Source organism: Chrysochloris asiatica, unplaced genomic scaffold (assembly GCF_000296735.1).
Source record: "Chrysochloris asiatica unplaced genomic scaffold, ChrAsi1.0 scaffold00003, whole genome shotgun sequence".
Taxonomy (NCBI): domain Eukaryota; kingdom Metazoa; phylum Chordata; class Mammalia; order Afrosoricida; family Chrysochloridae; genus Chrysochloris; species Chrysochloris asiatica.
The window spans coordinates 22,809,925-22,831,574 of record NW_006408521.1 but is presented as its reverse complement, the minus strand read 5'-3'; the positions used below and the strand labels follow the sequence as shown (position 1 = coordinate 22,831,574).

Here is a 21,650-nt window from a genome sequence, read left to right as displayed (position 1 = left end):
ACCAGGACTAGGAAGGGGATTCACCACTTCAGGGCCACAAGCCAGGCCCAGAGGAGAGGTGACCACTCTCTAATTGTTTTCCTTTGTTCTGATGACAGAGAAGGAGGGTTCAGGGCCCAAGGTCAAAGGAAACTAGACTGTGGAAGCAGCTCATCTGCCACCCTACTGGGTTCCATCCGTTTGGCATGACTCCCTGGTCTCTTCTGTACCCTCTCCATTTCCCCAACTCAAACTTGTACACACCTGTCACCTCAACCCACTGATGAGCTTGCAGTTTGTGCCTCCTGGGAGCCCTGAGATTTCCCAGTGACAAAGCATGGTCCCTACATTGAGGATGGTACCTCTGGCAGCAAAGCCAGGTCCTTACCACCCTCAATCTCTAAGAATCCACCTCACGAGTGGATTAGACCGAGCCCCTGACCCGGAGACAGGTGTGCACACCTGCAATATGCCCACTTAAGCTTGGGGCATTTTGGTCCCATGGACTGGGAAGGGGAGGGGTCACTGTAGATTGAATTTCCTTCCTGGGTGGATGGGTAACATTTCAGATGAGGCTTAAAGGATAGGAAGACAATGGAGGGAGCTCAGGAACCCAGGAGCTCCTCAGAGGAGGGTGTATACCTTACACCCTCCCTGGGGGGGTGCTGCCACCCCTACCCCGAGGAGGGAGTCTAGCTGCAGGGGGTCTGCCTGGGTGCAGAAGCAGCTCTCCCATCCCCCTCTGATTCCTGATCTGGTGTGGGGGCTGCTGCCTGTGAGGGCAAAGGGCTTCATTAGGAACTGGGTTCTCAGCTGCCTCCGTGAAGAACAGACCAGGAAGCGTCCCTTCTCAGCACCCCCAGCACAGCAGCACATGAGAGGGCCTATGAAGGTGGATAGTGGTATCCCATGGGTGATAGGACAATGGTCTTCTTCCCCCTTTCCACTTATGAGGGGTGCCTGTGTCCATGTCACCCCCAAAGAGCAGAACTTGGTATTTCTGCTCCTTACTTTGAAATGCTGGCCAACTACAGGGGCTACAGTTTGCCAACCAGGGACATGAAAGCATTTTAATGTACCTTCTGTTAGAAGCAACTCCTCTTTTTTCTTTTTTTAATGTTTTATTGTGAATTACGTGATACTTTACATGGGATAACATTAGTTTTACATTCATCCTATCGTTATTTCATTGTCATGGTCATAATCCCCTCCATGCATCAGCAACCAACCAAAGGGTATACCCTGCAAGCCTACCCCCTGGTGGTCAGCACACAGTCCCTCTCACTCTCTGGGTCTAGAGTTCTCTGGGTAGGGTCCTGCACTCCGCTCTTCTCCCTTGATGGTCCCAGGGACCTCCACTCCTGGACTGCAAAGTCAATCACTCCCCTCCTTATGCTACAAAACATCTACCTTTACATTTCCAACCCTCACCGTCAGTCCTGATAACAATTATTCACTATTGTACCACAAGAGACCTATCCCCATCTCCTTTCATCAGGACCGCCCAGACAGATTGGATACTACTCAGTGGAGATTCTACCTTCCTCCATGCCCTATGAATCTAGCTTCCCTCTTGAAAGCTTGTAAGCCAGTCACTTCTTGCCTTTGTAGCCTCCCACATTTTGGGTAGCCAACGTCCAAGTTGTCCATCCCTGTCTATTGTGGGAATGATCCTTGCTGTAAAGATTTGTTCCCTCTTTTGAGTGACTGCATCCATAGGTGTAGGTCAAGTTCATCAAATTGTATCAGATTATTCTTTTTCTCCTCTTCTTTCTTCTTCTAGTTGAGCTCTGATCATCCAGCCATTGAAGCCAGGTCAACTGAGTATTATCTGAAGCAACTCCTCTTAAACTAATATGCACACAATTACCTGAGGATCTTGTTCAGACTCAGTAAGTGATCCATACCAGTTTCCATCAAGTCAGCTCCCATCTCCTGGTGACTCCATGTGTGTCAAAGTAAAACTGGGCTCCATAAGATTTTCAATGGCTGTTTATTAGGAAGTAGATCACCAGGCCTTTCTTCATCTTCTTCTTTTCTTTCAGTTTTTAAAGGGTAAAGCATTTAATGTCTACATGAGTTTGAGTTCGATGTTTAAAGTTAAAGTCACAGCATTATTGAACCGCTGACAGATGCAGTAGGAAAAGGCCATCGTCAGTAATTGTCTTGAAATCTAACAGAACTAAGTAGCTTGAATAGAAACCACAGCTTCAAGAGTCAGCTGTAGTCTGGCTTCGGCCTGCTCAGCTGGTGGGATTATGGAGTTCCTTAGTGACATGACAGGTTACAGTTTAGGTTCAGGAACACTCAGGATCCAGTTCTTCAGTCAGGATAACTTCTTCTTAGCCAAGCCCACAGGCACACCTCTCCCTGACCATCAGCTTTTGACCATTCCACCCCTTGGCGTCTGCCCTGCTTGAGCAGGTGTTAGCATTTTTAGTGCTGCCAATGGGTGTTCAGAAGGTGCTCTGGTAGCGTAGTGGTTACAAATTGGCCTGTGAACCGCAAGGTCAGCAGTTCGAAACTACCAGCTGTTCCGTGGGAGAAAGATGAGGTTTTCTGCTCCTTTAAAGATTTACAACCTCAGAAACCATGTATAGGATCACTATGTGTCAGAACCAACTCCACGGTACGTAACCACTAACCACCATAGGTGTTCAGAGGCACCCCGTTCTACCCGGCAGCCTTAACCCAAAGGCCCTCAGCTCTAGCTCCGTGGGTCAGCAAACTTACCTCCCCTGACAAGTGCCAGGAGGTGCCCCACGCTGCCAGTGAACCTCCTGCCCGAAGGTGCCCAGCTTTGTCTTCTCTGTGGGCCAGGGAGACCACACTGCCTCATGCCCCTCTCCTGGTCCTGCCACCTCTGCCACTGCCATTGCTCTGCTGTTGCATTGCGGTGTCTCTCACTGTCTCTGTGTTTCTCTATCTGCAGTTCCTCAATCTTTCCTCAGGGATCCTAGGTCCACTCCCAGTTCTTCTTATTCGATAGTCTGAAGGTCCAATAGGCTCTTCTCAGATACCTCTGGGTGGACTCGAACCTCCAACTTTTTACAGGCAGTCAAGTGCATTAACTGTTTGCACCACGCAGGGACTCCTGATTCAGTGAGGAGGCCTACCAAGTCTCCATTTTACTAACAAATTCCCAGGCGATACTGGGCTACACATCCAGGTGTCAGATGACTGAAATGTCATCTTCTGTGCATTCTCTCCCCACAGCATGCCATCAGCAGGGCTGATGGTAAAGCTGGCCTTCATTCTCGACCTCCTGATTCCCAGCCTCAGAATTTTCAACCCTGGTTACCCCTCATTTCTGCCCCTGACAGGCTGGTAAAGACAAGTAGATACCCAACCTGACCCACACCCAGCCTCAGTGATGCCCCATGACCACATGACTATCACCACTTTACAGAGGAGGGGACTGAGACTCAGAGGGGTTAGAAAACATGTGTAAGGTCACTGGGTGGGTACATGGCCAGCTCTGTCTGCCCCATGAGCCTTTATCCTAATAGTGTCCTGGCCAGGAAGCCCCTGATGAGGTGTCAGAATAGTCAGGCAGGTTCCTGGCTGGGTCCTCAATATGGGCTCAGGGTACACAGTTAGGCTAGGTTGCCCAGAGCCTTCGTGTGGCTTGAAAGCAGGCAGAGCTCTGCAGAGGGTGGTTGAATGGGCGGCAGGACTGAGAACCAGTCTGCCAACAGGACCCAATCTGGTTAGAGCGTGAAGGGGATTAGCCGTGAGAACATGGGGTCCCGACCTCGGCTTTCCCCAGCCCTGCCTCTCAACCCTGGCAGAAGCTGGAGGATTTGGCAGAGTACACAGAAGAAGGGGCGGTGGGGTGGTGCTCAAGTCAGGGTCTGAGCCTGACTGCCCCTTCTCTCGAAGGAGAGGAGTTGTCTGTGGTCACTGGAAAATTCCCCGACTCTAAAGGGGTTGTTGATAGAAGCATGTCTCTGTGAGGCCCTTGATCCTGGGTTCATGCAAGATGAGGGACCGTTACCTCAAACTCACAGAGCGGGTTCTGAAGGTTCCTATCTCCCTCTTGTTTGCGGGCTCCCAGAACCATCACTCACCTTCCTCAGGGCTGCCCAGACTTCACTGCTGGTGCTGCTGATGCTAGCTCACCCCTGGAAAGTGTTTGTTGTTGTTGCTACATGCCATCGAGTCATTTCCGACTCATAACGACCCTGTATAGGGTTTACGAGGAGCGACTGGTGGGTTTGATCCACAAACCTTGCAGCTCAAACTGACCTTGCAGTCCAATGCATTATCTTGCAGTACCACATCAAGACAGATCAATATTCCCACAAGTTCTTGCGAGGGAAGAGGCAGACTGATCACATCAGTCATTACCAGCAAGCACTTATTGGGCTTCCTCTCCTTCAGAGCCCTCCTCCTGTGGATGTCGGGTACTGACAGGCAGAGCAGGCTCAGCTGCCTCCACACACAGGCTCCGAGCCAGTCTTATCCTCACAGCCAAACTCCTCATTTGGGTCAGGAAAATGCAGAGATATTGAAGCAGGAGAATCTTTGATTCCATCCTGTTCAAAATTACTGCACCCCTGTGGAGTGCCAAACCTAGGGATACAACAGGGCGCAAAGGAGACAACACTTGCCTTCAGGGAGATTGTGCTCTGGATGGGGAGGAAGAACACGAGCGAAAAATCACAGCACTTCATTACAAACCAGAATTAGTGCTTCAAAGGAAATATGGGAGTGGCCTTACCAGAGGTGAGTAAGGTGTCTGTAGATTGAGATGTGAAGGATGAACAGGTGTTGGCTCGGTGAAGTGGGGCAGAGGGAAGTGCAAAGGCCCTGTGGCAGGAGGGGTAGTATGAGTATTTGAGGAGCTGAAGGAATGGTAACATACATGGAGTAGTAAACAGGGCAGTGCTGAGAATGTGCCTGGTATATTCACCTGCTCCACCATCTTTGTGCTCCTCCCTCCCTTCTGACTCATCTCCACAGACCTCCAAATGTCCTAGAACACCTTGTTCTTCCTTAGGATATTTGGGAGTAAATTAAAAGATCCGTGCCTCCAGGCCAGTACTGTTCATTTACTGGAAAAACCAGTGCTTCGTGCACACTGCTAGGTGCAGGGACTGTGCATTCCCGAGGTCCCTAGCTCTTCCTTCAGGAAGCCTTCTTCACTTCCTCCCTAGGAGCTCTTAAACCTTCCGGGCAGCTTGGGGCAGCACTGTTGTCTCAGTAACATGGACATGAACAGTCCCTGACCAGTGGAGATTCTGACAGTGGGCAGATGCTGTCCCAAGCCTGACCCCACTTTCTTAGGGTTCCTGGAAGGCTGGTGGGGCAGACCCGTGTATTCTGTGGAAGCAAGCTGGTCATCTTTGCACACACCCTTTGCTGATCCCTGGGAAGGGCCCATAGGGTGGCAGATGACCCCATGCCTGAAATGCCTTTTAACTTGGAGAGTGGAGGTTACACACATACCTTCAATGGTGGAAGGTGAAGCCCACCCAGACCTCTACCCTCTGATGTTGCTTCTGACTTTGGACCACCTTTTAGCTTCCTGCTCCTCACCCTCAGAACCTCGCCTCAGACCTTTCTGGGCCTTTGTCCACCTCTGTGGGTCTGTGTGCTTTTCCCCTGGGCTGGATCAGGCTACCAGCTGCCGTGGGCTTGGCTGTTGGGCCCTTCCAGCTCTAGGACCTTCCTTCTAGGATGACCTCTCTCCAGGCATCTCCTTCCTTCTATTCCAGGCCTCTGATTGTCTCATTCTGAGAGGAAGACATAAAAACGTCACCAAGTTTCAGGGAGAAAACTGAGGCTTGGGATTCAGAAAAATGTGATGGGGGAACTGTGGGTGGCACCTTGTTGGTTTCACTGCAGACATGGGGCAGATGATGATGAGAAGCTTTATTCCAAAGGAGTCTGGGTAAGACATTGGTCCATCAAATAGGAAGTCAATTGGATGAATGGGTGAATAGATGGATTATAGCTTTGTTTCAGTTTGGATGTGGCTAGGACGGCATCAAGGAGTTCTGATGTGGCACAGCGGGATAAGCACTGGACTACTAATCACCAAGTCAGTGGTTTAAACCCATCAGCTGCTCCTTGGAAACCCCATACAGCGTCACTATGAATCGCAAAGGACTCGATGACACCTAAGAGGACGCTTAACAGGAAGGCATCCAAATCCCGGGAAAGCTTGTAGCACCACCTAGTGGATGTCCTGTAAACAACCATCAAAACCTTGAAAAGGAATGGGCTGTGTTTAAACCCATTGCCATAGAGTTGATTTCAATTCATAACCACCCTACAGAACAGAGTAGAACTGCCTGTACTCTTTATGGGGTAGTCCTGATGTGGTGATAATGCGCTGGACCGCAAGGTTGGTTTGAACAGCAAGATTGGTGGTTTAAATTCCACCAGCCACTCCTCAGAAACCCTATACAGGGTCACTATGAGTCAGAACCGATTCAACAGCACTTAACAACAACAACAACAATCTTGATGGGAGCAGATTGCCACATTGATCTCTTAAGTAAGCAGCTGGTAGATTTGAACAGCTGTCCTTTTGGTTAGCAGTTGAGTGCTTACCCACTGCGTCACTAGGACTCCTGGCCATATTTGCTGCTGTTAAGTGCTATTGAGTCAGTTCTGACTCATAGGGACTCTGATAGGGTTTTCAAGGAGGACTGGTATGCCTGGCGGGGATTTTAACCATGGCAATGAAATGATTTACGATAGGATGAATGTAAAGCTAATGTTCTCCCATGTAAACTATGATATAATTCACAATAAAACGTTAAAAAAAAGGAGCGACTGGTGGGTCTGAACCACCAACCTTGTGGTTAGCAAACTAGTGCCAATCCTACAGGATCACACCAGGACTCCTGGTCATGTTTGTTGTTGTTGTTAAGTTCTGTCAAGTCAGTTCCTACTCCATTTCTCGACTATTGCTAAGTGTAACTACAGGAACTGTGTGGCAGATACTTTTATCCCCACTTTACCAGTGGTGGCGGTGATTGTGTGCCGTGGAGTCGATTCCGACTCATAGCGACCCTGTACAGGGTTTCCAAGGCTGTAAATCTTTACGGGAGCAGAAAGTCTCATCTTTCTTCCGCGGAACAGCTGGTAGTTTCAAACTGCTGACCTTGAGGTTCGCAGCCCGATTTGTAACCACTACCAGTAGGGAAGCCAAAGCTCTCAGATGTGTACTTTGCCAGGCCCCATAGCTGCCCCATGATAGCAGCAGGAATTGCATCGAGATCATTCTTTCCAGCCAGCACCCTGCATTTCTCTCAAACTTTCAAGGCACACACACTTCCCTCTAGCCTGCACGCCTTTCCCAGGTCCTCCAATTCAAACCCTGCTTTTGATTAATTTAAGCAATTTGATCTGATGACTGCTGTGGGCTGGCTCCAGGCTGGGCCTGACCTTCTCAGATCCACTCAGCCGAGCCCTGGCCTGGGTCTTGGCCCCAAGCCCTGGCCTCATGGGTTGGATATTGGTGCCCAGCATCACCCTGTCTGCCTGCCTGGGGGGGCAGTGTCTTTCTGCTGTACCAGTTACCAGTTGCTACCTGAATCAACAGCGCTTAACAACAGTAGCAGTCACGTTTATGCTGGTTCATGGTGACCCCGTATGTCAGAGTAGAACTGTGCTCGTTTTCACTGGCTTGTTTTTCAGTAGATTGCCAGACCTTTCTTTCAAGCACCTCTGCATGGACTGAACCCTCCAACCTTTTGCTTCTTAGCAGCTGAGGGTGTGAACCGCTTGCACCATTCAGGAACTCCTCTTTTTTGCAAAGTGTCTCTAAAAGATATTCAGACTGTGCCCCTCTCTGTCTACTCCATCACCTTCCCTAGCCCACAAACCTTTACCTGTCAGTGACTTGTCCTAGCACCGTTGGCTCCTGACAAACCCATCTACTTGCCATTGTCTCCCATCCTGCATGGTTTTCTTATGCCTCTCTCCTGCCCCTCACTCACCTCCCTAATTCCCGGTGGGGCCCCTTATAGAATTGTTTTCCCTGAATTGTACCTTGATGAATTGCTATTATGAGAAATAGATGCTTGAAACACATTTATTACAAGATTGTAGTGTCATTGATTGGTTCACACTGTCCTTTTTTATAAAGAGCTCTGGGAAAATTCTCGTCACTTCTCAGTGTCTAAAACAGCTGTGCTCCTGAGGAATGGGCCTTTCAAAAGTCCATCCATTGGGCACTTGGATAATTGGCCTGGGTCCCTGCACATCAACTCTTGGAAAGCCCCAGACTTGCTGTGTGTGTGTGGTTAGTGCCCACCATTGATTTTCTTGCTTCTTTCGCCCACTTTCCATTCCTGCTCTCGTGCTGTTTTATAAATCCCTGTAAGCCACCTTAAAGCCTTCCTGGAACAAGATTGGGTAAAGATCAATAAATTAATCAATCAAAGTAAACCACCTTCCTTGCAGGGTTGTGGTGAGGATTAAATGGAATAATGGGAGCAAGTTGCTGGCCCAGAGATTCTTTCAGGGATTGACCAAAAGGCGAGCTTCTGGTTTCTGGCAGGCCCCCACTGGGTGGGGGTCCTCATTACTCATGGCCTTCTACCTTCTAGACCACCACCCTCCCTGCTCTGTTTCTCTCACCACCCTGCTTCCTGTGGATCAAGGAAGATGTACACCTGGTTTCTCCCTATGCCTCCTCTCAGAACTATCCTGTCGGCAGTAAAGCTCCCTCCTCCCTCAAAGCCACTAGAGAACCAAGCAGCTCACTTGACTTGTCTTGGAACTGTCCACATATGAGGGATAGAGTGTCAAGAGAGGGAGGGAGGTGGGTCCGTTTGGTGGGGAGATTTTAGGAATATGTTTTTGACACATGGGGAAACCGAGACCTAAAGAAATGGAGGGAAGTGATGTACCAACTAGCACTCTAAGCATGTCTCTCTCTTCAGTAAAGGCCCCTCGCTGCTGCATGGGGAGGTGGGGGTGGGGTGGGCAGGAATAGTTACCTGGAATCAAAACACCGTTTGGAATGGAAGGCTGTCAGTTTGGAGGAGAGAACTGTGCTGCAGGCTTGGGATGTGTCTTTTCCAGAAGAGAGCTTGCGAGCAGGGGTGGGGGTGATGGGATGAAAATGCACAGTCACTCCATAGGGGTCTGGGCTGGGTTTCTGCAGGCTGCCTATAGTGGGGTGAGGTCGGCTCCCACTGAGGGGAGTGGTCGCTCTGCCAGGCTCTTAACTTTCCTCATGCCAAGTGGCTACTGTCCCAGGCACTGCGATGAAGCAGTGATCAGTCTGGGCACTGTCCAGTTCACCTAACCCTCCTAATTCATCATGGCCTTTGGAGGAATCTCTCTTCTGACCAGTGGTTTTTCTCCCTCTGGCTGTATCCTTACAGGGACCTGAGTGAGAACATCATCCAGGCCATCCCGAGAAAAGCCTTCCGAGGAGCTACAGACCTAAAAAATCTGTGAGTCCAGGCCTGGGAGCAAGATGGAGGTCCCTGGTAGCATCTCCATGGGTCTCTTTGAGCCAATTGGTCCAGGCAACTTGGGAGCTGACCTAGGTTCAGAGACCTCAGGTGCCAGTGTGGTCTTCAGAATGATCTGAGGTCAGAGGAAATGAGCAGCACATCCAGCCCACTGCAGGCATGCTTCTGTGTGAGAGCCAGTAAGCTCAAAAGGAACTCTGGGGACCAGATCAAAGGGAGTATAGTGAGCTGTGGGGAGTGGATGATGTGCACAATCCATTTAAAGGTGAAGTCTCCATGCCTCTGTCCTCCAACACACTTATCTGCACCTGGAGAGCTGGGTGGGTTTGACTCTTACACATTGTATAATCTGCTGCAATCAGTGAACTTCACTGAGTCTTGATAGATTGTCTTGTAAAATGGGGATAATAATGTCTACCTCACAAGGTAGTTATGAGCTCTAAATGAGATTACAAAAGAAGTATAATTTGTAAAGGGTTTATATAATTGAATGGTTTATTCTGATTATTCAAATCTATTCTAGTGCAGGTTTACCATCTGCCCAAAATCTGCCTACAGCAGGGATGACAAATGCCTGACATACTTGTCAATTTCCCCCAATGTCATGCTTGTGGCAGACATTGGTAATCGATCACAGCATTCTTTCCCACAGGGCTCAAAGCACAAATTTAATCTTATTCTACCAGTGGATCTGACTTGCCATTCAGCTGAAATCTGTTTGTCAGCACGGCTGCCACCAATCCCATGTTATCCTTTCTCTCATTTGTCAACTGTCAGCACCCTTTAAGTAGTTTCCTAAGTGTGTGTGAAGGGGACAGAGGGGTGCCTGTTCCCCAAGAACAGAGGAATATGACTTTTACTTAACATCTGTGGTTTTGCGAAGAATAAGAAAGAATTTAAGCCTTTATTAATATGTAATATTTGGATCAACAAATATATAACTGCAAACGACTGGAGGCATGGCTCTTTTCCTTTTTTCCCTGAGGTAATGTTTGATCACAATGCTTGGAGACCCCTGCTCTATGCAGTGTGCTCTCCTCTCTAGCATTTTCTTTTGCTTCACAGACAGCTGGACAAGAACCAGGTCAGCTGCATTGAGGAAGGGGCTTTCCGGGCTCTTCGGGGGCTGGAGGTGCTGTAAGTAACATATGCAGGAGGGAGGGGCAGGTGAGCACAGCCAACACAGGAGTTAGGGGCTGGGAGCAGCACAGGAGGCAGGAGACTTGGAAGGGGGTGCAACGCTGTTATTTTCTGCTCTCCTCAAATCTTTGCCAAGGATGGAGAACACATACATGGCAGATGTAATCCAGTTTTAACCTGCTTACAGTGAAGCCCAGGGCGAGCGACTGCCTTCCAGCCTTCCCCTTCTGCTTGTCTAAACCCCACTCCTTGTTTAAAGCCAGCCCAAGCCTGGGACATATCCACCCTTCCTCCTTGCTCCATCTCCCCTACCCCACCAGATATAGCATCTCCTGGGCAGTTAGCTAGTGATTGCCGCCCAGCTCAGTGCAGGTCCCACAGGGTGGGGCTGTGTCTCTCACTCTTGGGTGTTGCCCAGTTGGGGGTCTGGTGCCTACACCAAACCTTGAGAGTGACCAAGGGCTAGGTTACGGGGGTCCCCCTTTGTTAGCACAGACCTTGTCCCTCTGCTGGGCAGTTGCTAACTGACTGGTTTCTTCCCTTTAGGACCCTGAACAACAACAACATCACCACCATCCCTGTATCCAGCTTCAATCACATGCCCAAGCTCCGAACCTTGTGAGTCAGGCCCAGGGGCTGCTGGGAGAGGAGGCACAGGCTTCATTCTCCTCTGCACTCCCAGAAGCCAGCCTAGGGTTGGGAGCTTTTGGGTACACCTGTTCCTCCTTGGGGTAGAGGAGATGAAAATAGAATTTATAACTTTATAAAAACAACAACACTGTTTTTGTGTTTGAAACTGAGTTCTGTGATTTGGTCCCGAGAACATCTGTGAGCTCAGTAAAATGTGTTGGTGTTTCTGGACACTCTGGTCAAAGGCGTGCCCCAGAGCATGCTGGGAGGGGAAGAACTTTCATGTTGCTGTGGGTAATCCACCAGCTGGATACAGCTGAGTTGTGCAGTTGGCTTCCGCCAACTGTGTTTGGGCTGAATACAGCATCCCGGGTCTCGGCTTCCTGCTGGGGTGGGGGTGGGGGGGCTCCTACTGTTTGGTCTGAGGGGCCCAGTTGGGTTGTGAGCCTCCCTGTCCTTCTGCAGCCGCCTGCACTCCAACCACCTGTTCTGTGACTGCCACCTGGCCTGGCTCTCGCAGTGGCTGAGGCAGCGGCCAACCATCGGGCTGTTCACCCAGTGCTCAGGCCCCGCCAGCCTGCGGGGTCTGAACGTGGCTGAGGTCCAGAAGAGTGAGTTCAGCTGTTCAGGTGGGTGCAGACCCCTGCTGGGGCCATTGGTCCACCATCACCTCCTGTCCCCCACCCATCACCACTGCCCCCACTCGTCTCCTCCTGGCCCTGCCCATCATCTCTTGTTCCCACTGTTGTTTCCACATATCACTTTTTAAAGCCATTATTTTCCCCCTCCTGCCTACCACCACATCCTTCACCCATGTCCTCTTCTGTCCCATTCCTTTACTCTTCCTGCTTCGACCCAGTGTCTCCTCCTGTTTCCTCTGTCTCTCACCAATTGGGATTGAGTCTCACTCCTACCACCTCCTAGTCCTACCCCTTGCCTCCTCCCATTGCATCACCCCCACTACCATGAAAAGACATTGAGTGGATGTTCTTTCCTCCCACTGGAGTTGAGGCAACTCCAGAGACCACGTCCCCTTCATCTTCCAACTGGGGTCCTGCAGTAAGCTCTGAATGGTCTCCTCACCTCCACCTGACCCCTCAGATATCACACTGCAGCCAGAGATCTAAAACAGTCCCCAGGTCTGGCCTGTCACTGCTGCTTCACACTATCCTGGGAGGAAGCTCTGCAAGGTCCGCCATGGTCAGCCCTGCCTCCCAGCCTCCCAGCCTCCCTGCCTCTCAGCCTCCCTGCCTCCCAGCCTCCCAGCCTCCCTGCCTCCCTGCCTTCCAGCCTCCCAGCCTCCCTGCCTCCCTGCCTCCTTGCCTCCCAGCCTCCCAGCCTCGCCCCGCTGTCCCTTCCTGGAGCAGGAACCTTCTCACAGGCAATTTCTTGGCTAGTGTACTCTGTCCTCCTTGCCACCTGCCAACTTTGCCTCAACCTGCAGATCCCAGCTTAAATGTTGCTCCAAGGAGGCCTTCTCTGACCCCTGGGCCGGGCAAGGGAGCCAGGTCTCTGTGCCTCAAACACCTTCCTCGCTCCCTGCACTTGCCCTTTGTGACACTCAGTTGGGACAGCTCAGGGACCTGCTTACCAACTCCAAGTCTCTCATGGTTAGAAGTCTGGCCACGAAGTGGCTCTTGTTGCTGTCACCTGTGAGTACCTTTCTCCCCACAAACCATGAGCACCACGAGAACATATCCTCAGCGCTTTGTACATGCTCAGCACATAGTAGATGATCAAGAAATGTTTGTTGAATGAATAAACAGTCCTCAGACTCAAGATGTGTATTTAGGGGCTGATCATTGCTCCCACACCTGTGGACGCCAAGCCGTCAGCCACACAGAGCTCTGGAGGGGCAGTAGCTCCTGAACTTGGCCTCCTTCCCTCAGTGTGACGCTCTGGGTATGGCTGTCACCTTTGCCATAGTTGTAACAGGTGCCCGAGACTGAGCACCGAAGGGCTCAGAGCTGCTGGAACAAGAGGCCTAGGAGGCGCCCAGGCCAGTGGAGACAGGCTCAGGAAACAGTGAGCTTGTAGAGACATCTTGGTGGAAACCAGGACCTACTACGCCAGAACAGGCATTCAGAGAAGATGGACCCCTTTGGTGTTCAACCTCTTCTTATTCTCCATGGAACCCTTTCTGTCAAGGAAAGTTATATATTCCACCCTATTCCTCCACAATGTATCAGACACGAGCAGCGTGGCTCTGGAGGAAGCACCCACCTTCTTGCTTGCTCCTGCCCCACAGGCAGGCTTCAGGACTTCAGTGGCGTAGTCCTCATCCAAAAGGCAGCATGGTGCTGTCTGGAACCAGGTTTACTTCCTGTCTCTGTTCCTCACAAGGCTTTTACATCCCTAGGCCTCAGTTTTCTCATCTACAAAATGGGATCATTACACTTGGTAAAGTGAAGGACCGGCAAAAAAGAGGAAGACTGTGTGGATTGGCACAGTGCCAGCAGCAATGGGCTCAAGTGTAACAACAATTGTGAGGATGGCACAGGACCAGGCAGGGTTTCTTTCTGTTGTGCATGGGGTCACTATGAGTTGGAACTGACTCGATGGCACCTAATGACATCAACAAGGCTTCAGTTTTCTTATCTGCAAAATGGGGTTAATGATAGTATTTCCCCCCTTGAATCTGAGTAAAAATTAACCAGATTCATTTGTATAGGGAGCGTGGAACATTCAGGCAGTGACTATTGGGCAGATACTCCTTGAGTACCTTCTAGAACCAAGCACTGTGTCATACTTGAATGCATAGATCCAACTCCAGCTCAGCTTTTTATTCCAACAACGAGGAGTCTGGGGATGGAGAGGGAAAGGCCTCCTGCCAGCTATTAGCTGTGTGCATTTATACAAATTAACTAAGTTCTGGATTTCATTAATGCTGCAAAATGGCAGCATTCAGCCTTATGCAGTAGGACCTAAATGAAATACTGCATGCACCACACTTATCACAGTCCATGGCACGGAGTAACCCAAACCCAAACTTGTTGTTGTTGAGTTGATTCTGACTCTTAGCAACCCTAACAGAGTAAAACTGCCCCATAGGGTTCCCAAAGCTGGAAATGGCTAGGGAAGCTTACTATGGCGTCCTTTCCTGTGGCGCAGCTGGAAAGTTCAAAGGACCCAGAGTAGCTGCTCGGTAAGTGTGGTCATTCTCATGGTCATATGATCAAATGATGATCATATGATCCAAGTGAACCTTGGGATTCGAGGCTAGGACTTCTAAGCATCTGAAGCACATTCGTGTGCAGCGTTATCCTACTGTTGAACTCAGAAAATAGCTAAGGAACACCTGTTGTGTGCTAGGCAAAGGAGTCCTCGTAGCACTAGGGTGTTGGGCTTTTAACTGCAAGGTCGGCAGTTGAAATCCACTAGCTGTCTGCTTCCATAAAGATTTATGACCCTGGCAATCCTATACAGGAATCGACTCAATGGCAGTGGGTTTAGTTTTATTTGTTAGTTTGTTTTTCTTTATCTCACCTTTATTTTATTGTTTAAATGTTTTATTGTTAATTATGTGATAGTTTACATGGGAGAACATTAGCTTTACATTCATCCTATTGTATAGCATTACATTGCCATGGTTACAATCCTTTCCATGCATCATCAACCAACCAAAGGGTATACACTACAAGCCTGCCCTCTGGTCATCAGCACACAGCCCATCTCCCTCTCTGGGTCTTAGAGTCCCCAGCCGCTCCATCTCTCCACGTCTTCATCTCTTCCTCCATCTCTGGCATTACTGGTAGGTTTTTTTCTCTCTGATGTGTCAGGCAACGAGTCCTACTAGCACAGTGGTTAAGGCTTGGCTGCTAACTGAAAGGTTGACAGTTTGAATTCACCAGCTACTCTGCAGGAGCAAGATGCAGCAGCCGGCTTGTGTAAAGATTTCAGCCTTGGAACTCCTCTGTGCAGTTCTACTGCTTCATCCTATAGGGTCACAATGAGCTGGACTCAACTCCGTGGTGGTCAGTTTTGGTTTGGATGTGCCAGACACCCCCAGAGGTGCACCATAGTCTGGACTCTCTTGTTTTGTGCATCCACGTGATCTCCCCTGGTTCATCCCCACTCATCAGTCTGTATCTGCGGACAGGGGTGGTGATGTGGGGTAGCTGGAGTCACACCCCATTATTTCTACAGGCCAGGGGGAGGCAGGACGTGTGCCCACCTGCACCCTCTCTTCCGGCTCCTGCCCACCCATGTGCACATGCAGCAACGGCATCGTGGACTGTCGCGGCAAAGGCCTCACCGCCATCCCCGCCAACCTTCCTGAGACCATGACGGAGATGTGAGAGCAGGGCAGGGTGGGGACGTGGGCCCCTCTGACATGCGGATCCAGTGCCCCTGACCCGGTCTCTTGGTGACAAATGGAAATACGGTTTTCCCAGGGTTGGGATCTCCAGAGGGCAGAAGGCAGGGTCCGATGTGTCCCTCTGTCCCACCCTGCTGGGCTCTGAGCGATCCCGCCAGCATCAGCTCTGAATGTTGGCATCCTTCATGGCCCCCTTAGCCCAGAGGCCTTCCATCCTGGTGCTCAAATCAAGACACTCCTTTTCTCCAGACTCATCCCAGGGCAAGATGGGAGCTGGGGCAGGAGAGGAGGGCTGGTAACCCAGCAGGGAATGAACAGCAGGGTTGGGGTGAATCTGAGCCTGGGGCTTCCTCTATTCTGCTTGCAGTCGACTGGAGCTCAATGGGATCAAGTCCATCCCCCCGGGCGCCTTTTCTCCCTACCGGAAACTGCGGAGGATGTGAGTGGGAGTGCCTGTTATCCCCTGGGAGACACACGGGGCAGGAGAAAGAGTCTGGACCTGGGTTGAGGCTCAACTCTACCTCCAATACCAGAGTGGCCCTGGGCCAGCTGTCCCCTCTCCCCCCCCAGATCGCCCTCATTGAAGGAGGGATGGCATGGTGACCCTCATAGGCTTATTGTGAGGCCTAAGTGAGAAGCCAAATCCCATCTGGCCAGGGAGCAGAGCTGATCTCCAGCTTCCCAACTGCAGCACTCAGGAACACTGGCCACGAGGCTTTTTGAGTGGATTGGGGAGCTGGCCCTTCCGTCCTTCCTTGTCTAACTTCAGATAAATTCTTGCCCTAGCATGGTGTCCAGGCGGTCACCATAGGGTTCAGCCATCCCCTCTCCTGCTCACTTTGCAGAGACCTGAGCAACAACCAGATTGCTGAGATAGCACCTGACGCCTTCCAGGGCCTCCGCTCCCTGAACTCACTGTGAGTACTGCCCAGGATCTTAGGTGGTCCAGGACGGTCCCCTAGGAGGCTGACCTCCAGTGCATAGTCACTGTGCCAGACCCCGCCTCTCATCATGTCCCTACCTGGCTGGGAGGAGAGGAAGGTATCAAGGGCTGAAAGCATGGAAGAGACAGGCAGAGCCAGTGTCCAGGGCAACTCTGATGGTCCTCCCATCAACAGAGGGTCTTCCCAGCATTCTTCATAGTTGTCTTCTGACCACAATCCAGCCTTCACACCAGCCCGTCCTGTCCACAGACCCAGCATTCCATACTCCTGAGCCTTTTTCTCCACCTCCATCCAGTATTCTCCTCCCTCAGAGAGCCACTGGGGATCTGTCACTCAACAAAGCATAGCACAGCAGTGAAAATTCATCTTGGCAGCATTTCATCATCTCTGTATTTCCAGTAACCCAAGCTTACACCCCAGGTGCATCTTGCTCTCTGAGGTCCCACTGCGCTTTGCAGTGGCACACTCATGGTGCCCTGGTGGCCCTGTGGTTAGTGAGCTCCCTGAAGGTAGCTTGTTGTTTTCACCTGCCCATTCCCTGCCCTGGGCACAAGTTTGGTACCCAGTCAGGGTCCTGCAAAGTGGACGAGGCTGGAAGTCCCTCTTGGAGAGTGTAGGAGATCCCAGCTTGCCTTGGACACACACCCCCTTGTCCTGGATAGGGTCCACGGCAGTGGATGGGGCCACTACATTGCACATATCCAGGCAATATTCACTGGTTGTACAGTGCACAGCATACACAGTTGTGGTGGTGGTGGTTATGTGCTGTGGAGTCAGTTCCAACCCATAGCGACCCTGTACAGGGTTTCCAAGGCTGCAAATCTATGGGAGCAGAAAGCCTCATCTTTCTCTCGCGGAACAGCTGATAGTTTCGAACTGCTGACCTTGCAGTTCGCAGCCCGATTCGTAACCACTACGCTACCAGAGCTCCTTGTAGTAGATGGCTATTACTGCTGGCTGAGATCAAATCCTAGGGCTCTCCCTCTGAGAAGTGAACCAGGTGGCTGGAACCCATATGAATGGTCATGACCACCCTTCACAGTCTAGGAACCTGCCTGCTCAGGTCGTGAGTAGATGCCGTCATTGTGCACCTCTGCTTCAGCTCTTCTCCAGGCCCCTCCCCACATGCAGCTTGAGAATGTGTGTCTGATCACGTCTTAACAGCTTCATGCTGCTGGTGGGTAAAACCCAGGCTACTGTTCATTTGCTGGTTCCACTCCAACTGTCTGGGCCATTTCAGTTCTCCACATGAGCTGGCCTGAACAGCACTTGGGGCTTTGGCTGTGCTGTGCCTTCCCACCCCCAGGAATAACCTCAGAGCCATGTCTGAAGACACAACACGTCAGATTTTACTCAGATTGAAGGTTTACAGGGGCGGCTAGTGGGGGCTGGTTATGATATTGGGACTAGAACACACCCCTCCAAGTCCCTTGATGCTCTCTCTGTGTCTCTGGAAATCAGAAAATCCACCAGGTGGCATCATAAAAACTCAGGCCGGCCTATGAGTCTTTTAAAAACTTTTGCTTGTTTATTTATATAACTTATGCTCAATGGTTATGAATTGGGCTGCGAACTGCAAGGTTAGCAGTTCAAAACTACTAGCTGTTCCACGGGAGAAAGTTGAGACTTTCTGCTCCCGTAAAGATTTACAGCCTCTGAAACCCTGTACAGGGTCGCTATGAGTGGGAACCAACTCCATGGCATATAACCACCACCACCACCATGCTCAATGTGGGGACTCCTAGTGTGGCGCTGTGGGTTAAAGTGCTGGACTCCAAAGTCTGTTTGAACTGCAAGGTCAGCAGTTCAAGCTCACCAGCTGCTCCACCCTACACAGGATTGCTATGGGTCGGAACCGACTTGATGGCACTTAACAACAACAACCACAACACATGCTCAATGTAGAAAACTTTGAAAATACTGAAGTACAACAACAAAACAACCCTTGCAGTTCCCATTCCAGATCTCAGCACAGTGAGCACTTCGTTCCGTCTGTTTCTGTCCTGCAGGGGAAACTCGCTTGATGTGTAGGGGACTACACTGCTCATGCAGACTGCCATTCTAGTTTTCCCTTTAGTTCTCTGAAAAAACGGTACTCATTCCTGCCTGTGGGATTTCCTCCCCTTTGAACAGTATCCTTTGGGATACAGGACCAGGTCAATTTCCCGTGAGGCTCCCCGAAGGGCCCCATGTAGGCTTCTGGGAGCAGAGGGCTGCTGAGACAGCCATGAGGTACCTTTGTGCAAACTAACAAATGTGACCCTTTCTTAAGACACTTTACTGCCACCTGCTGGCAATTTGTTATATAATAAATAAGAACTGTTCAGTTCTGACTCATAGCAATCCTGTATAGGGTTTCCGAGAAGTAACTGGTGGATTTGACCCACCAACCTTTCAGTTAGCAGTCCAGTGTTTATCCTACAGCACCCTACCAGGACTCCAATAAATATAATAAATGTATGTTGTTGTTGCTAAGTGTTGTCTAGTGAGTTCCAACTCGTACATACCTGTATAGGTTTCCCAAGGTTTTAAATCTTTGTGGGAGCAGAAAGTCTCATCTTTCTCTTTCAGAGCAACTGGTGGGCTTCAGCCACTGTGGTTCGCAGTCCAATGCTTCTTCTATGGAACCACATGCTTAATCCCAAATATAATAAATCTATTTATTGGTCAGCTAGAGACTGGTGGAACCTTCAGGTCTGGAAATGAACTCATCCATATGGTTCAATTTTCAGCCAAACAGACAGGTCTCTAAGGGGAATAATAAAATAATGAGGTACACACACCTCAGAACAATCAACCATTTGAGATTAAAAGGTTGTAATAAATATACCAAACCACCCCCCATTGAGTAAACCAATTCATAGCGACCCTGTATAGGGTTTCTAAGGCTGTAAATCTTTATGGGAGCAGAAAGTCTCATTGTTCTCCTGCAGAGCAACTTGTGGGTTAGCAGTCTAGTGCTTATCCTAAAGTGCCACCAAGGCATCTTAGTAAATATATCAAGAAGCTTCCAAAAGATCATGGAAATTGAATTAAAAGATATTAATAATAATAGAATTTTCCCGTAAATTTAAAAAAACCCCACAAAACCCTTCTTTGTTGTGAATTGTGTGGAGGGTTACAAAGCTGAGCAGTTGTTCAACAATTTACTCACAGTTTGTTTCATCTCACTGACTGCAATCCCCACAATGTACTGTCACTGAACCCACTTCCTCATTGTATTTCCTGTTTCCATTCTTCCGGCTTTCTAAACCCTTCCTGCCTTTTGAACTTTGGCCTTGGATAAATGCTGCCTGTTTGATCCCAAATGGTTAATAATTCTAAGGTCTGTGTACGTCCCTAGTATTATTGCTCCCCTAGAGACCTGAGGTTAGCCAGGATCGGGCAGTGTTTCGTTCTGCTGTGCATAAGGTCACTATGAGTCAGTACCGACTCGATGGCACCTAACAACAACAACAGAGACCTATCTATTATTTGACAGAAAATTGAGCCATGGGGAGGAGTTCCTTTCCAGACCAGAAGGGAGACTAAGGGCCCTCGTTTCGAGGGTCGCTCTGGTCTCTATCTGACCAGTAAACCTGGTCTTTATTAAGATTTTGAGTTTTGTTGCACAGTTTCCTCTCACTCTACCCAGGACCTTCTCATGTGTGTTCCCTTTCAGAGCAGTTGGTAGTGGTAACCAGGCACCCTCTTGTCCTTCTGGTCTCAGAGTCGTTTCCATGAACATGTTGAAGCCCCTTTGTACATGTCTGGTGTCTGTTGTATGACTGTTACAGCTTAAAGATGATGTCATTGTGCAATGCACAATCTACAAAGTTGTGCCATGGTCCTGGTGGGCTGTCTCCTAATGTCTTTCTGCTGCCTTCTCTCCAGGGTCCTGTATGGGAACAAGATCACAGACCTCCCCCGGGGCGTGTTTGGAGGCCTGTACACACTACAACTTCTGTAAGAACTAGTCTTCCACTGCCCTTGGGGGTGGGGGGCAGTGGATCAGTGTTCCTTAGACCTCTCAAACAGGCCCTTCAATGGTTTTGGAGTATAGGGACTTGGTTGAGATAGGAGCTTGGAAGAGGGACAGACTCAGTAGGATTTGAGGGGACACAGGGCAAAGAGTAAGGGGAAGTGGGGTCAGAGCTGATTGAAGGTCACCCGAGCTGAGCGGCTGCTGGGCTGGGGCCTGTCTTCCTGAGGAGCTTGGTGTGTCTGGGAACAGGGGACACCCAGGTCCAGCTCAGCCTTCTTGAACCATAAACATTCAGGCAAGGAGTCTCCCCTGGGGCCCAAGAGGTACTGAATCCACATCCCATCTCAGCTGCCCAAGAGACCAGCAAAAATCTGGGAAGGAAAGAGAGGAGCCCCTGAAAATGCCTTTGGGAGGTGCCTTTGCCACTGTACTTTCTGCTGTCCAGGATCCCACAAGGGACATCTCTGGCATTTCCTTGGAGGAGAGAAGAAAGCACACTCAGGTGGTCCCCAGGCACAAAGGAGGCAGTCTGAGTGTTTGGCCTTTCTGTTTGAGGAGGGCCAGATTCCTTATGCCTTGTTTCCAGGGGCTCCTCCCTGAAAAATGCATGTCAGGTGCCCAGGGCACTAGGGTGAGTCCTCTCCTGTGCTCTCCCCTCATCTCCTGACCCTGGCTCTGTCCACAGGCTCCTGAACGCCAACAAGATCAACTGCATCCGGCCAGATGCCTTCCAGGACCTGCAGAATCTCTCTCTGCTCTCCCTGTATGACAACAAGATCCAGAGTCTGGCCAAGGGCACCTTCACGTCCCTGCGGGCCATCCAGACACTGTGAGTACCCTCAAGCCTTCCTCCTGTCTACCATAGGAAGGCCCCAGCAGGTGACTTGGAGAGAGGTAGCAACCTCTAGGTGTCCTGCCCTCGTCTGTGGTACTCACTGAGTATGGCCTCTAGAGAGGAAGGAACACAGGCTCTGGATTCGATCATCCCTGGTTCAAATTCCAGTTTTGACTCTTACTGTCTATGTGGTCTTGGACAAATTAATTAGCGTCTCTCAGCCTCAGTTTACTCATCTGTAAAACAGGATATCATTCCTTCATAGGTATGAGTAAAGGAGATGTTTGTGCAGGGTTTAGCTCATCATAAATGCTTGTTTGATCCCAAATGGTTGATAATTCTAAGGTCTGTGTACCCAACGGAATATGGAAATCATCGGACAATCTCTTTGATATCC

The 21,650-nt window shown here is 50.1% G+C and overlaps 1 protein-coding gene across 1 annotated transcript in view; it reads left to right on the top strand.

Moving 5' to 3' along the window:
• Positions 1-21,650, top strand: part of SLIT1 (slit homolog 1 (Drosophila)) — a 220,951-nt gene that overhangs the window by 148,402 nt on the left and 50,899 nt on the right. The window contains exons 5-13 of the mRNA XM_006831197.1: positions 9,330-9,401; positions 10,488-10,559; positions 11,109-11,180; positions 11,658-11,821; positions 15,339-15,486; positions 15,878-15,949; positions 16,356-16,427; positions 20,328-20,399; positions 21,104-21,247. Coding sequence (XP_006831260.1) covers positions 9,330-9,401; positions 10,488-10,559; positions 11,109-11,180; positions 11,658-11,821; positions 15,339-15,486; positions 15,878-15,949; positions 16,356-16,427; positions 20,328-20,399; positions 21,104-21,247 — 888 coding nt within the window. The remainder of the gene's footprint in view (positions 1-9,329; positions 9,402-10,487; positions 10,560-11,108; positions 11,181-11,657; positions 11,822-15,338; positions 15,487-15,877; positions 15,950-16,355; positions 16,428-20,327; positions 20,400-21,103; positions 21,248-21,650) is intronic.